At 47.0% G+C, this 16,904-nt stretch overlaps 1 protein-coding gene across 5 annotated transcripts in view; it reads right to left on the bottom strand.

Annotated features, from left to right (window-relative positions):
• Positions 1 to 16,293, bottom strand: part of MCF2L2 (MCF.2 cell line derived transforming sequence-like 2) — a 1,017,734-nt gene extending 1,001,441 nt beyond the window's left edge. For 3 of the 5 annotated variants that reach the window (XM_063916345.1, XM_063916347.1, XM_063916348.1), the window contains exon 1: positions 15,445 to 16,292. In XM_063916345.1, coding sequence (XP_063772415.1) covers positions 15,445 to 15,523 — 79 coding nt within the window. In that variant the 5' untranslated portion in view covers positions 15,524 to 16,292. Of the gene's footprint in view, positions 1 to 15,444 lie in introns of all 5 variants that reach the window. The other 2 variants (XM_063916343.1, XM_063916344.1) reach the window with 1 other exon arrangement.
• Between the last annotated feature and the right edge of the window lie 611 nt (positions 16,294 to 16,904).

Genomic DNA, 16,904 nt, shown 5'->3' with positions numbered 1-16,904 from the left:
AAGGCACTCGCTTTTCCAGCTCATTGGAAAAAGCAAAACAAGCCAGCACTCACGGTTTAGATGAGAAAACGAAGAAGATTTATTCCATATCAAGGCGACAAGTGTACATACAGGCACAGACTGTATGTACACTTGTCGCCTTGATATGGAATAAATCTTCTTCGTTTTCTCATCTAAACCGTGAGTGCTGGCTTGTTTTGCTTTTCCAATGAGCTGGAAAAGCGAGTGCCTTTATATATATATATATATATGTATATACAACATGAAATAAAAAGAGAAAAGGAGGATTACATAATGTACATGGATGTACTGTTTAAAAAAATAAATATATATATATATATATATATATATATAATTTCAGTCCACCTGGCTGGCCTGGTCCCCTCTTTTTCCAGCATGCAGTGGGTGGTTACTTGCCCCCCTTACTCCCGTGCGGCATAGCGATAGCGTCCGCGGCGGGAACAGGTGCAGTGGGTTGGTAGGCGCAGTCCAGCAATTAGAAGTCCAGGTCTCGGCGGCATCTGTAGCAGTCGTGGCGTATGAGGGGTGCCGGACATTAGGGGGTGCTGCAGCATGTTTACGGGCGGTCGGCTGTTTGCCTGTACACACACAATGATGCACCAATATATCTGTAAATATATTGGTCATCGTGTGTGCTGCAGGGCCGACGTGATATGTCTGAGAACAACGGCATTCACAGATATATTGTTGGTACACGCTGGCCGAAGGGCCAGCGATTTATTGGTTGTTCAATAGAACGGCCGATATATCGGACAGTGTGTACCCAGCATAAGACCAATGTAAACTTTACAGTATGATATAGTGGCAACAAATGATAGAACGTCTATCTCATAATTATGCATGGCACCTTCAGGGTTTGACGACGTGATTGGTGCAAATTGCGCAATCATGGTAGGTTACAGTGTCACTGCTACACACACATATACACACCACATGGATCGAGAATTTCCATAGCAGAGGTTGATAAAGTAGGCAGGTATGCTTAGGAGTCCTGTGAGATCTACTTACCTGATATGAAATGAAGCTTAAAAATTTTTTATTAACATATGAATATAAAGATTACTCAAGCAACTGATAAGAAAGGGCAAGAGATGGTTAGATGTGGTGTAATCACTAAGGTGCCTATTTATCAAAATGCTTCGACGAGAGTGACTTTTTATTGAAGCTTATCATAGTGACATAACTGCCTTTTATTAAAATATCATCAAGAGTTTTTACAACTGCAGATGTGTCCTCATACATCTAGTCTCAATATACCATGCAACGGGAGATGCCTGGCGCAAGTGAGCTGACAGGTCCCACGCAACTCCGCTAGCAAAAGGCATAATTTTTTGCAGAAAATTCATCTTAATCGCAATGCATCAGGAGACTGAGCTGATTAATTTGATATGCAACACTTTCATATTGTGTGTGAATGAGTCTATAGATGAAGCACAGCAGAACTTTGTATGGAAAAAAGCGAAGACTGCTACATAGTAACACTTCGTAAGCAGATTCAGAGACTCCGTCGTACACAGATATACAAGTGTCGCATATCAAATGAATAAGCACAGTCTCCCAGGGGCGGATCCAGAACAAAATGACAGCGGGGGCACCATGATAGGGAAAGGCAGGCGGGCGGGCATGGGGGGGGGTTGGTCTTCGTGCGAACTCCTGGGATGGTGGGTGTGGCCTCACAGGGAATTCCGTACTCACAAGCCACAACCTTGTTTCATCACGCTGGGGGTATGGAGTACAGGTCTGGTGGGTGACAGGGTGAGTGTGCAATGACAGGTTTGGTGGGGGACAGGGAAAGGTGTGGTGGAGGACAGGGACAGGTGTGGTGGGGGACGGGGTGAGTTTACGGGGACTGGTCTGGTGGGGGACGGGGTGAGTGTCTGTGGGGCAGATGTTCTGAGTGACAGGGTGAGAGAGTCTGTAACCAGGACTGGGCAGAGCACCCCTACCCACCCATCAATGCCTACCTAACATCACTACCCCACTTCAATGCACTACATCACATCACAGCTTCTCCAACACCATTATATACCTCAAAGGACAGAAGACCCCCCCTACCCCCAGATAGAGCATCTTCCCCAAGCACAGAAGACCCCCCTCCCCCTGTGACATTTCTCCCCATATTACCAAAGATCCAGTCTGAGCAAATTTCTAATAAAAAGGGACCCACAATATGTGCATCAATAAAAACCTTCACTGTACTCAAATGTGCCCAACTCCTCCCCTCTACCTGTATACACTTCTGCTCCTTTGTAAATGCAATGTAGTGCCACAAAACCTACTGTACTGTAGGTGTCCTGATAGAAGAAGAGCGGATACAAATTAGTATATGCACTACCATTGATGTGGGTATGTGATAAGGCCCCGCTCATGTACCCTGTAGGGATGTGGTAAGTGTCATGTAGCATGTACAGTAAGTATGTGATAAATATTATTTAGTATGCAAGTGTGGCGTCATGTACCCTTCAGGGAAGTGGTAAGTGTCATGTAGATATGTTGCAAAAAGTTGGCAGGTATAGCGATAAGTGGCATGTAGGGATGTGGTAAGTGGCATGTAGGTAAATGGTAAACGGCATGTAAGGCAGTAGTAAGTGGCATGTAGCATGTAGGTAAGTGGCATGTAGGGCAGTAGTAAGTGGCATGTAGGTAAGTGGCATGTAGGGCAGTAGTAAGTGGCACGTGGCATGTAGGGCAGTAGTGGCATGTAGCATGTAGGTAAGTGGCATGTAGGGCAGTAGTAAGTAGCATGTAGGTAAGTGGCATGTAGGGCAGTAGTAAGTGGCATGTAGGTAAGTGGCATGTAGGGCAGTAGTAAGTGGCACGTGGCATGTAGGGCAGTAGTGGCATGTATCATGTAGGTAAGTGGCATGTACATGTACTGCTGGTCCTCCTGTTCCCGGCACTCACCGTTTGCAGAGCGGTCGCACCCGCAGAGCTACCCTGACATTGGCCATTGCCGCAGCCTCCTGTCATGCCCCGGACTCCAGTGGCCGGCATGGGACAAGCAGTCACCCCGGCTCCCCGTGTGCAGCAGCCACAGACTGGGAGGATGTGAGCGGGGAGTGACCGTGAGTGCAGCACAGAGCGGGGGGGGGGGGGGGCGGCGATATCACCAGGAACAATCCCCGGAGGCGGGGAAGCTGAGTCCGGCCGTTCTGGCAGCAGTGACAGCAGGGTCCGCTGCTTTCCTCTCGCAGGCTCCGGGGTGTGCCCGGCACAGGGAGCTGACGGGTGTGATGCCGGTAACTATAGCGCTGCCCAGCAGTGTCCTGTCTCCACAGTGACCGCCTCCTGATCTCGCTGCTGCGGGGAGAGACTGACGTAACGCGCTGCTAGTGTAGCCCTGCTGAGCTTCCTGCCAGCGTGTACACCATAGCGTTCCTCTGGTTTCCCACTTATTCCTAGCTGCTGCTATCTGAGTGACATTGCAGGTGTGCTTCATGCTATTGGTAGTGAAGGATAATGAGGGCACAGTGGTGGCACCGCAGCCAGAGATGCCCAAAGCTCACCTGCACCCCATCTGTACAATGTGTGCCTAGCCGGCTCCCTGAGCAGTAGTGGGGACGGGAGCCGGGGTGCGCAGCACCACAGATCGGATCGGAAGAGAGATCCGATCTGTGGTGTGGCAGGGGGGCTGGGGTACGTACATGCAACCTGCGGCCCCACAGCCCTTACAGCTATAGTGATCCTAAATGACAGGGGGGGCACGTGCCTGGGTGCCCCCCCCCCCCCCCCCCCCCCCTCTGGATCCGCCACTGCAGTCTCCCAGTGTGTCCTAGATACACTGCCTTGCGACTAAGACACATTTCGGCAAAAAATACGCCTGGTGCTAGCAGAATCTCATGGAACTGAGTGTGCCGAGAGGGGCTGTTTGGCGCACCTACAGCAACGATGTATGGGAACACATCTGTATTTTCACTTATTGTCTTGCTGAGATACCCAAGTACTGTCACAATATTTGGTAAATAGGCTTCCTTAAGCAAGGTTGTGGTCAGTAGTAACCCTTTGGCACAACTGGCAGCATGCCCAACCATCCCAATTATTACAAGACACTCTCAATTTTGAAGTCCTATCAATATCAGAACATTTGTCCAAATACACCGGGGTAGTTAGAACTTGGATTTTATTTAAAAAATGAAACATACACCAGGCAAGGTCAAGACCATGACCCCACTTTGCAGAGGCTAATGCTGGGTACACACAGACCGATGGATAATATATATCATGGGCGGGTGTGTACCAGTGATATGTCTGTGAGGGTGTTAGGGTCTCCTGCCCTGTGCTGCCACGTCGTCATGGCAACCGGGAGACAAGTGCTAGCGGAGTAACCTGAGCGCAGCTGATACTCCGGTTCGGGTCTTTTGCTGTGCAGTGGTTATAGGCTCTGTGCATGGCAGGGGATCCGGTGCTGGTTTTTGTGCTCACAGTCTGTGAGGTCTGAGTGGGGCGTGGACAGCACCTGCTTTATAAGGCCTCTTTTCAGGGTAAGCAGATGCTGCTGAATCTTTGTTGGTTAGTCAGTTTCTGAAAGTTAGCCAGTACTGTGTAGCTTTGTATTTGTTTGTTGCTTACTGCAAATAGGCCTGGGGATTTGGTATTACACTCTGCCAATCCAGACCTAGCAGTAAGACTGGAGTCAGTCGTTTAGCTTGCTGGGGTTCTGTTACTACTCTGTGAACTTAGCAAGTTTGCGGCTGTATTCTAAGACTTGCCTGTCTAATCCTGTCTCACTGTGCTAGGTGTCAGGGGTCAGTTTAGTGGCAGTAAACCGAACCTGTGCACTGCAAGTGAGAATTAGGATTGTGGAGAATCTCCTTGTGTCTATCATTCCATCTCTGACCAAGGAGTTTACTGCCACACCCGTTGGTAACCCTTTAGGGTTTTGCTGTTGCCCTTAGCAACAGCATTTCGGGTTTTCTATGTATTAAAACACAACATCTTGCTTTTCACATCTGAGCAGTTCTAATACAAGGGAGATACCCAGTTCCTTAGCCTCTGGGCTTCTCTGTTCACGTTGTGTGTATTTTGTTACCCTACCACCTTCTGTGTACGTTATGTCATATTCCCTAGTCTGTCTGTGAGTCCATTTGTTTTGCATAACAGTTCAAACACCAGTACATTCCTGCAGGCACTGGAGTGCATAACAGTCCTGACACCAGTACTTTCCTGCAGGCACTGGTGTGCATAACATATTCAGCAGCCCAATACTCCTGTTGACATTTTGTGGGAATATGGAGCATACCCCTCAAAATACGTTGCAACAGGTGGTTGATCAGGTGCAGGTCCTGACTCAAAAATGTAATGAATTGTCCATTAAAATGCACACCTCCCAGGCTGCTGGCGGAGCTCCCGCAGCAGCAGCACCTGCAGGGGTTAAGGAGCCGAAAGTAAATCTCCCGGATCGTTTTTCTGGAGATCGCTCGCAGTTCTTTTGTTTCAAGGAGAGCTGCAAGCTATACTTCCGGCTTAGGCCTCAGTCTTCTGGGTCGGAGATTCAGCGGGTGGGCATAGTGATTTCCTTGCTACAAGGAGACCCACAGGTCTGGGCATATGGGTTGCAGCCTGACTGTCCGTCGCTTAAAAGTGTTGATGCTTTTTTTACGGCACTGGGCATGTTGTATGATGACCCTGACAAGACGGCCTCAGCCGAGGCTCAGATTTCGATCCTTAAGCAAGGGCGAAGGCCAGTTGAGGTTTACTGTACGGAGTTTCGGAGGTTGGCCCATGATACCCAGTGGAATGACCCAGCCCTGAGACACCAGTACCGAAGAGGTCTTTCTAACCAGATAAAGGACCAACTGGTACAACATCCCTTGCCTGATAGCTTGGATCAGCTCATGCAGTTATCCATCCGGGTGGATAGACGGCTGAGAGAGCGTAGGCTTGAAAGGGAGACTGAGATTTCCTTCCTTCCCAAGGGAACCTCAGACTCTGAGGAATTTTCTGAGGAGCCTATGCAGATTGGGGCTACCCGCCTCTCCTCGCGTGAGAAGATGCGGAGGAGACAGCAGGGGTTGTGTTTGTACTGTGGGAATAAAGGTCATGTGGTAGTATCATGCCCAGAAAAGCCGGAAAACTTCAGGGCCTGAGGGTGATGGGAAATATCCTGTCAGGCCAGAAGTCAGAATTTCCCAAGAAGACTTTTATCATTCCGGTGACCTTGAAGATCCTCGGTCAAACTGTCAAGACTGAGGCCTTTGTGGACAGTGGGGCCGACGGGGTTTTTATGGACCGCCAATTCGCCCTGAAACACTCTGTTCCCTTAGTACCCTTGGCATCGGAAATTGAGATTTGTGGGTTAAACGGGGAACCATTATCCCAAGGTAAAATTACCTCTTGCACTAGCCAGATTTCTTTGTTTATTGGAGCCACACACTCTGAAAAATTGTCCTTTTATGTGACTGTCTGTACTTTTGCCCCATTGGTGTTGGGGTTACCCTGGTTAAGGGCCCACAATCCTCAATTTGACTGGGTCTCTGGGGAGATTCTTAGTTGGAGTACTGATTGTTTCAGGAGTTGCTTGAGCCTTCCAGTCAGGTTCTCGCAGCTAAGTTTGCCAGGATTGCCAGGGTGTTATGCAGATTTTGCGGACGTGTTCTCCAAAAAAGTTGCAGAGGTACTACCTCCCCATCGCTCCTATGACTGTGCCATTGATTTGTTGCCAAATGCTAAGCTTCCCAAGAGCAGGTTGTACTCCCTGTCACGTCCTGAGACTCAGGCTATGGCAGAGTACATTCAGGAGAACTTGGCTAAGGGATTTATCAGACCTTCACAGTCTCCAGTTGGGTCGGGGTTCTTCTTCGTGGGTAAAAAGGACGGTTCGTTGCGACCCTGCATCGACTTCAGGGAATTGAACCGTATCACGATTAAAAACTCATACCCACTGCCTCTCATTTCGGTCTTGTTTGACCAGCTTCGTACTGCCACCATTTTTTCTAAGATTGACCTACGCGGTGCGTACAATCTAATCCGAATAAGAGAGGGAGAATGAATGGAAGACTGCCTTTAATACCCACTCGGGGCATTATGAATATTTGGTGATGCCTTTTGGGCTCTGTAATGCCCCGGCAGTCTTCCAGGATTTCATGAATGATGTGCTCAGGGAATATTTGGATAGATTCTTAGTTGTATACTTAGATGACATCCTAATCTTCTCCCATTCCCTGGAGGAACATCGGAAGCATGTACGCTTAGTCCTCCAGAAACTCAGAGACCACCGGCTTGGGGCGAAGCTGGAGAAGTGCGAATTTGAAGTTCAGCAAATCGCATTTCTAGGATATATTATCTCCCCAGAAGGTTTCCAAATGGAGGGTTCCAAGGTACAGGCAGTCCTGGATTGGGTGCAGCCCACTAGTTTGAAGGCGCTTCAGCGTTTCCTGGGCTTTGCGAATTTTTATAGACGATTTATCGCTGGATTTTCGTCTATAGTGGCGCCCTTGGTGGCACTCACTAAGAAAGGGGCGGATGTTGCTCACTGGTCTTGTGAGGCTAAAGCGGCTTTTGCCCGTCTCAAAAGGGCATTTGTTTCGGCCAAGGTGCTGCGACACCCAGATCCAGAGCGTCCTTTTGTGGTGGAGGTGGATGCCTCTGAGATGGGTATTGGGGCAGTGCTTTCTCAGATGGGAGTGTCAGATAATCGCCTTCATCCCTGTGCTTACTTTTCCCGTAAATTTTCGCCTGCCGAGATGAATTATGACGTGGGTAACCGGGAATTGTTGGCTATTAAGGATGCACTCGAGGAGTGGAGACACTGGCTTGAGGGGGCTAAGTTTGTGGTCTCAATTCTCACTGACCATAAGAATCTGGCATATTTAGAGTCAGCGAAGCGTCTCAATGCCAGGCAGGCACGATGGGCTTTGTTTTTTGCTCGCTTTAATTTTTTGATAACATATCGCCCTGGGTCAAAAAACATCAAGGCTGATGCGCTCTCGCGGAGTTTTGCTCCAATCCAGGAGACCACCGAGGAGCCGTTGCCCATTGTTTCCCCATCATGTATTAAAGTGGGCATTACCCAGGACCTCTTATCATTAGTCCTTAGAGCACAGGAGCAGGCTCCTCCAGACCTTCCGGTAGGTCTTTTGTTTGTGCCTCCTAGGTTAAGACAGTGAGTGTTCCTGGAATTCCATGCCAAGAAGTCTGCAGGTCACCCGGGTATTGCCAGAACTCGGGAGTTGCTATCTAGGGCGGTGTGGTGGCCCTCGGTGGCTAAGGATGTGGATCAGTGGGTTCGGGCATGTGACATCTGTGCCCGAAATAAGACTCCTAGAGGGGTTCCTGTTGGCCCACTACATCCACTCTCTATCCCATCTAAGCCATGGACCCACATTTCAATGGATTTTGTGGTGGACTTGCCCAAATCCTCGGGGATGACAGCCATCTGGGTTGTCGTTGACAGGTTTTCGAAGATGGCGCACTTCGTTCCACTGGTTGGGCTGCCATCGGCCAGACGCCTGTCTGAATTATTTATGCTGCATGTTGTGCGTCTCCACGGGTTGCCACTTGATGTGGTCTCTGACCGCGGATCCCAGTTTGTGGCCAAATTCTGGAGGGCATTTTGTTCCGATCTCCAGATTTCTGTCAGCTTGTCGTCGGGCTACCATCCGCAGTCTAATGGGCAGACTGAAAGGGTGAACCAGTCCTTGGAGCAGTTCCTCAGGTGTTATGTCTCCAAGTGTCAGACTGACTGGGTTGCTCATCTGTCCATGGCGGAGTTTGCCTATAACAACGCGGCTCACTCTGCTACAGGGATCTCTCCCTTCCTTTGTGTGTATGGGCATCATCCTAAGGCCAATTCTTTTGACCCCCTGGACTCCACGCCTGGTGGTTCCTCTGTGGTTTCGGTCCTTAGAGGTATTTGGCGGAAAGTGAAGAAAGCCCTTGTGTCTGTGTCATTAGTGACCAAAAGGGTTTTTGATAAGCGGAAAAGACCCTGCAGCTTCAAATTAGGAGACTTCGTCTGGTTGTCTACCAAGAATTTGAAGTTGAGACAGCCATCTCATAAGTTAGGCCCCCGGTTCATCGGCCCTTATAAGATCACCAGGGTTATCAATCCGGTGGCATTTCAGTTAGATCTGCCCCGTTCTTTGGGTATCAATAAAACATTTCATTGTTCCCTTTTAAAACGGGCGATTAGTAATCCTTCTTCCAGTGGAAGACCTTCCCCTCTTCTGATACGTGGCCAGAGGGAGTTTGTTGTTGAAAGGATTCTTGACTCCAAGGTGGTTCGGGGTCGGCTGTCATTTTTGGTGCACTGGAAGGGGTATGGCCCGGAGGAGCGGTCGTGGGTGCGCAGTTGTGATCTTCATGCCCCCAGACTGATACGCTCTTTCTTCTCGCAGTTCCCCGATAAACCCGGTGGTAGGGGTTCTTTGACCCCTCGTCAGAGGGGGGGTACTGTTAGGGTCTCCTGCCCTGTGCTGCCACGTCGTCATGGCAACCGGGAGACAAGTGCTAGCGGAGTAACCTGAGCGCAGCTGATACTCCGGTTCGGGTCTTTTGCTGTGCAGTGGTTATAGGCTCTGTGCATGGCAGGGGATCCGGTGCTGGTTTTTGTGCTCACAGTCTGTGAGGTCTGAGTGGGGCGTGGACAGCACCTGCTTTATAAGGCCTCTTTTCAGGGTAAGCAGATGCTGCTGAATCTTTGTTGGCTAGTCAGTTTCTGAAAGTTAGCCAGTACTGTGTAGCTTTGTATTTGTTTGTTGCTTACTGCAAATAGGCCTGGGGATTTGGTATTACACTCTGCCAATCCAGACCTAGCAGTAAGACTGGAGTCAGTCGTTTAGCTTGCTGGGGTTCTGTTACTACTCTGTGAACTTAGCAAGTTTGCGGCTGTATTCTAAGACTTGCCTGTCTAATCCTGTCTCACTGTGCTAGGTGTCAGGGGTCAGTTTAGTGGCAGTAAACCGAACCTGTGCACTGCAAGTGAGAATTAGGATTGTGGAGAATCTCCTTGTGTCTATCATTCCATCTCTGACCAAGGAGTTTACTGCCACACCCGTTGGTAACCCTTTAGGGTTTTGCTGTTGCCCTTAGCAACAGCATTTCGGGTTTTCTATGTATTAAAACACAACATCTTGCTTTTCACATCTGAGCAGTTCTAATACAAGGGAGATACCCAGTTCCTTAGCCTCTGGGCTTCTCTGTTCACGTTGTGTGTATTTTGTTACCCTACCACCTTCTGTGTACGTTATGTCATATTCCCTAGTCTGTCTGTGAGTCCATTTGTTTTGCATAACAGTTCAAACACCAGTACATTCCTGCAGGCACTGGAGTGCATAACAGTCCTGACACCAGTACTTTCCTGCAGGCACTGGTGTGCATAACAGAGGGACATTGTCCCCAGATATATCGCATCTGCCCTGCAGCACAGCCGATGACTGATATATTTGCAGGTATATCGGCGCATCATGTTGCGTGTATGGGTGGCCTTACTGTGGTGTCCGATGTCACATTCAAATGCCTGCCCATCTGCATGACAGGGACCAACATATCAAGTAGTCGATTGGTAAGTGTGTACACTTACCTTGATCGGCCGCTCAGCCGACGCGATAACGGGTCCACTAACATATCTGTCGGGGGTTTACCCAGCCTAAACCCCCTGTCCTGGCGTTGAGACCTTCAATATTGGGAGGTATACTGTACTTTGGTATATTGCACCCACCCTCTTAACATCCAGTTTTCAGACAGGAACGGAGGAGCTCTGTGAAAAATGGCTGCATGGAGCAGTTGGGAACTTGGGGGAAGGGAAACCTTTAAAAAAATATTTTTTTTAGGTGGTAATGCAGCTTTAAATGGAAAAGACTAAAATCTTTACTAACTTATAGTTTCACTCACATCATGATATTTTCCTGTGGCAATCATTTAATGTGTGGTCTGCCAGTGACCCCTATCTTACCATTCTCTTGTATAATGACGTATTAGTGTTATTACCGCCTTTAAACTCAGAAATAATACTTCAAAGACAGAACAATTGGTAATTCTGCTACTAGATATATGGGCAGAACCCATTTTTAAGAAAAAAGGTCCGTCATTAGTAAATAGGGTCACACAAGCAGCAGATAAATGATAGATCAAATAGAAGAGGGGAGTTAACAGTCCCACAAGTCTGAATTCAATGAAAGTGCCCATTGTCACAGCTCACACTGCACATAAAGGTTACACCCCACTGTACACGATAATAAGCAGCTTCCAAGAGGTGAGCCATCTGCAAGCTGTGTTGGACGGCATACAATGTACTGCAATAGTGCTGTGGGTTACTGATCTACCTGAAAAATTACTTTGATCTACACAACTGGAATTCCACTATTCCATCCACCCTCTCACTTTATGCTGATCTACTGATTTGCCGATGGATGGGGTGCCGGCTTTCAGCATACCGACAGCGGCATCCTGTTCATTAGAATCCTGACAGCCCCCCATTAAGGCCCCTAGCCCGCACCATTCCCTACTCTAACCCTAACCCTACCTTGGGGGTGCCTAACCTTAACCCTCCCCGATGGTGCCTAACCCTAACCCTCCCTTCCCCGCTGCCTAAACCTAACCCTCCCTGCTTGATGCCTAACCCTAACCTCCCCCTCTAAGTGCCTATCCCAAACCCTAACCTTCCATTCCCAGCTTCCTAACGCTAACCCTCTTCTCCTGCCTAAACCTACCCCCCCCCCCCCCCCTCCAGCGCGTGTCAGGAAGCCAGCGCATCCCTCTGTGAGGACAATCAGGATGCTGGCTGTCGGTAATGTGACGCCGGCATCCCGAGCAGTGTCGGTAAGTATCTGATGGCATTGTGTCCTCCTTTGGGCTCTCAACAGCTGTATATTGACCGCCGAGATCCTATGAGTCGGGAAGATAACTGCTTCCCATCTACTGTACTATATACACTCCCTAAACCGATTCTATACATTACGTAAGTTTTCTGGACCATTCTGCAACAATGGGCGATATTCATCAGCTGCATTACAGCATTTGAGATGAGGTAGGACCATTCCTGTGCTCAATATCACTTTTAGCACCATTATTGTACTTTTCTATTTAGTTGGCTATCTGTAGCTAATCTGATAACTGAACAAATTACGTCAACCTTTCATGAATGTTGAGTTCCAACCAATAGGATGGCCTTTGGCTAGATGTTATTTGAGTAGTGGCCTATTCTTGATACACCCCTGTGAAAATGCCAGCAGCAAAAAAACACCAATAATCGGTGGCATTGACTGCTAGATTTAAAATAATGATATAGAAAATGCTAAGCAAGCCTGATTAAGTATTTATTCATATTGCTTTTTTAAATATGTGGGTCAGCTTTGACAACCCGCTGGTTAGTAATTATACCGCTCACTGTACATATAAACAATAAGAAATATATGCATAAATATGTACTTGCATAATTTTACGTATATTTATATAGCAGGTACTCTGCAGCACGTACTCTGGACTGATGAGTCAAAATTTTAAATACTTGGCTATTGTTCACCGAAGGGCTGTAGAGCAGTACAATAATGGGTGTCTGCAGGCAACTGTGAACCATGGTGGAGGTTCTTTGCAAGTTTGGGGCTGCATTTCAGCAAATGGAGTTGGAGATTTGGTCAGGATTAATGATGTCCTTAATGCTGAGAAATACAGGCAGGTACTTATCCATCATGCAATACCATCAGGGAGGCGTCTGATTCACTCCAAATTTATTCTACACCAGGACAACGAACCCAACCATACAGCCAATGTACTTAAGAACTAACTTCAGCGTAAAGAAGAATGAGGAGTCCTAGAAGTGATGATATGGCTCTCACAGAGCCCTGATCTCAACATCATTGAGTCTGTCTGGGATTACATGAAGAGACAGAAGGATTTGAGCAAGCCTACATCCCCAGACGATCTGTGGATCATTCCCCAAGATGCTTGGAACGACCTCCCTGTCGAGTTCCTTCAAAAACTGTGTGTAAGTGTACCTAGATGTTTTGAAGGCAAATTGTGGTCACACCAAATATTGATTTGATTTAAATTTCTCTTCTGTTCATTCACTTTGCATTTTGTTAATTGATAAAATAAACTATTATCATTTTTATTTTTGAAAGCATTCTTACATTGCAGCATTTTTTTCCACACCTGCCTGAAACTTTTGCACAGTACTGTATACTGCAGAAATATTATAGAAATACGTTCATGCTGAATTGTGCTCATTTGTTAGGCTAACACACGTATGAGAGGTACAGCAGGAAGGGGACGGCATAAGAATATGGCACCCACCAGTGACAGACACCAGTCCTATTATATTAAAATGACCGGGGAAATTAACCATTATATGGAGTATGTAACTACTAACTGGTAAACAGCAGCTTCCTTATGCCATAAACTGTGAAGTAAGAATTACATTTAAGACTCAGGTACAATAAAATAAATAAACAAAAATCACAAAACACGGTACTGGTTAAGCCTGCCTTTTACTAGTCCACAGAACATACAGCTGTATTCCACATGATGCCGTCCTAGACACTGTGAGTGAAAATTCCCTAAATTAGTTGTCACAAACCCCACATACTCACGTTATTCTGTCCGACACTATCTCCTACATTTTTCTATTTTGAAAATAAAGCTGATTTAAAAAAAAAAAAAAAAAACCTTATTGCTAAGCAATGCTACTCTATGCAGGGGTCTGGTATGCCTAATGCATCCTCATACACCCATCTAAACATTTAATTGGGCATAGGCAGTCCACAGGCTCAATGCCAGTTGTAATCATCAACTGACAACTTAAAAGGAGATCCAGGTACATCACTGGGCACTAGGACAATATGGCTAAACACATGATTTGCCCTCCTCTGGAGCAGGCTCTGCAGCCTTTAGCTGTGACTGCCTTTTTTTGTCACATTAGGAGACACATTGTTACTTTCTTCACAATTCTACAAATGAATAAAAAAGTTACAGATTCAGAGCACAAGCAAAAGAAATCTCCATTTGAAATAATTTCTTGTGTTGGATGAACTCTCGGCCTCCTTTCATGACCTGATTGAGGCTGTCAGAAAGCATCGTTCCATTCACCATTACCAACATCCACATAACAGAGCACCTGCTAATATAGGACATGCAGTGGCTGCACATGCATATTGTGAGTCAGAGCATATGAAGGGTTATCTGCATTTTACTGGGTATGTTCAATATCAAATGATCTGCAGAACATAATTTAGGGCCAACTTGGGCCCTTATCTCAAGTCTCTTGTTTAATATTTTATAAGAGCAAAATAATACTGTACTCACCCCACAACACAATTCAAATCATTATTTGCCACAAAAATCCAGAGCACAAGACAGTTACAAAGCATGCGATTACAGTGCACATAAACAGAGAGAACTAGTACAGGCAAGGTCGATGAAGGAGTTGAAGCAGAGGTGAGATAAAGGGTAGAGAGGGCCCTGCTCGTGAGGGTTTATAGTCTATCTGCAGGAGAGAGCAATGAAGAGACAATAGGAGCAAGTGGGTCTTGGGGTAGTTACAGTACTGTAGTTTGGAGTATTTAGAGGGAGCAGTGTCAGGTGGGGGTAGAATAGTCTGTAGTGAGGAGGTGGGTACTGAGACAGTGCTTCAAAGATTGAAGGTTAGGCCTGGGAAAGAGTTTTGTAAGGCGGGCTGGAGAGATCCATAAGTGGGGATAAACACAGGAGAAGTTTTGCAGGCAGGATTCAGATGTGGTTACCAGAGAGGATGATGGATGCATGTCAGTCAGAGGCATGTAATAGAGGATGAGTATCTTCCGATGAGGTCAGAGTTGTAGGAAATGAAGGTGTTGGTAAGTGCTTTGCTGGTGAGAAGTATGAATTTCATTCAGGATAACATTGGGATCCAGTGCAAGACAGCAGATTTGGAGGGGAGATAGAGGAAGATAAGTATAGCTGCAGCATTAAGGATGGATTGTAGAGGGGTAAGAAGGGTGAGGAGAGGCCACATGAAAGGAGGCTGCATTCCAGAATGCTGTAAAGAAGTGGCAGTCTTGCAATAGACACATGTTGGATTATTAATCTATAGCCCAAACTGATTGAGTCATATTCATATGTGGATTGTGAGCTCTGCAATTAATCTAATTAATCACACAGGAAACATTACAGGGTCTCTCTCTCACACTTCCAGCAACGCTATGATTGCAATAAATGAGACCTACTACTGGGAAAGCCCATTTTTTGGACTCAGAGACAATCCACTGCAATACATTGTGAAACAATAGTATACTCCCCAAATCAGACATCAGTCCACTAGACACGCAGCCTCTCAAATACAGATCTGAACCGAAATATCCATTCAGCTATATATATGTGGGTGTAATACAGTCCAGTATATAATAGGTGGCAAAGCGCCCTCCGTCCCTCGCATACTGTAACCAGCTAATATAATGCATCATTATAAATCGTATAAATGTATCTAAGCACATCTGCAGCCGGATCTCTTACCGACATGAGTGATGACCGTGGACAGCCGCTGCGTGAGCTCGTGATGTGACATCTCTTCTTCCTTAAGCCAAAAAAGCATTTCCCAGAGAAGTCTGCTCTCCCTGCCCGACCAGGATGCAGTGTGCCGGCGCTGTGTGCAGCTACAAAGCGAGGCAGCAGCAGCAGCAGTGCCACTCCCAGCTCTCCCATCCACCTGTCACTAGGCAACGTACGCTGGGAGCAGCAGCAGCGCCGGGCTCAGACCCTCCTGCTCTGCACAGCTGGGAATACACAGCGCTGCTGCTGGGGTACTATCATCGTGCTAGTCAGCGGCTACTGCATCCAGTCCGAGCCGGGGCTCTGCTGCTTATTCCTAGTTATTATAGCTGGCGGTGCTGATGCGGCGTTCCCCGTCCGCTTACACCCAGGCTCACATAACCAGGGATGCGGCGCATGGGCTCAGTACCTGCGGCTGCTGCCGCTGCCTCCCGGGGCTAGGAGGGGGAAGGAGCTGCTGATGTAGCAAAAATCCCGGATTGATGGAGTCTATAAAGCCCGGGGCATAAAGAGAGACCCTAATCCATATCAAAGCAGCAGGGTGTGTATCTTTCTTCACTCACACCCGGCAGCATCTATAAAGGAGTCATCTTCCAGCCATTGTTCTCTAAGGTGACCTTACATGAAGCCGTCCACAATGGCGCAGGGGTCAGTGCTGCTTTATCTCCGCAAGTCTGAGAAATGCAGCCGGGGGCACGTTATTCCAATGCTGGGTGTCATTTCCAGAGAGAGTTATGGTTGATAGTTGGTATGTAATGAAATCCACATTATCAGAATCCCTCAGATTACTCAGCTTGGTGATTCCCCATGATAAAAAGAAAGGGAAGGTGGAGGAGGATGGAGAGCAGCTGCTGCTTGTGATTACACATCTAGCGGTCACCCTTGGGGCCTGTCCATCCCAGAGACTTACTAGAAAACAGTGTTGTTAATAATAATGGGAGCTCCCACAAGTAACCATTGTTCCAGATATTACATAAATCAAGAGATAAGATGAAAAGCAACCCTGAAATATTTTTTGCTCAACCGCTCTTCTTGCATTCTATCTATCTGATATATAAATCTATTCAAATATATCTAGCTAGATCTATCTACATACATAATATATATCTATATTATATGATAAAGGAATTGCTGGGTAATAGGTAAGTGACACAAATGCTAGCACTAGACACCATACTGTGGAACAGGCTGAAAGTTCTTTTGTAAAGAATATTAGAATGCGTACATCTTGTCTCACTTCCTTTCCCCATAATAGTCCCAACCCCAAAATCTGAGCATTTGATGTATTTAGCAGGGTCCTCACCAGGACCTCTGTTGTTTGCTGCCTGGATCTCAGTGGAGGAGGAGAGAGAGATCAGATGGATCAATTATAAATGATAATGAAGCTACAGCTACAAAGTACTATTACAGAATATTTACTTAAA

Source organism: Pseudophryne corroboree, chromosome 4 (genome assembly GCF_028390025.1).
Source record: "Pseudophryne corroboree isolate aPseCor3 chromosome 4, aPseCor3.hap2, whole genome shotgun sequence".
Taxonomy (NCBI): Eukaryota; Metazoa; Chordata; class Amphibia; order Anura; family Myobatrachidae; genus Pseudophryne; species Pseudophryne corroboree.
Note: the sequence above shows the minus strand (reverse complement) of the source record. Positions and strands in the feature narration are given on the sequence as shown.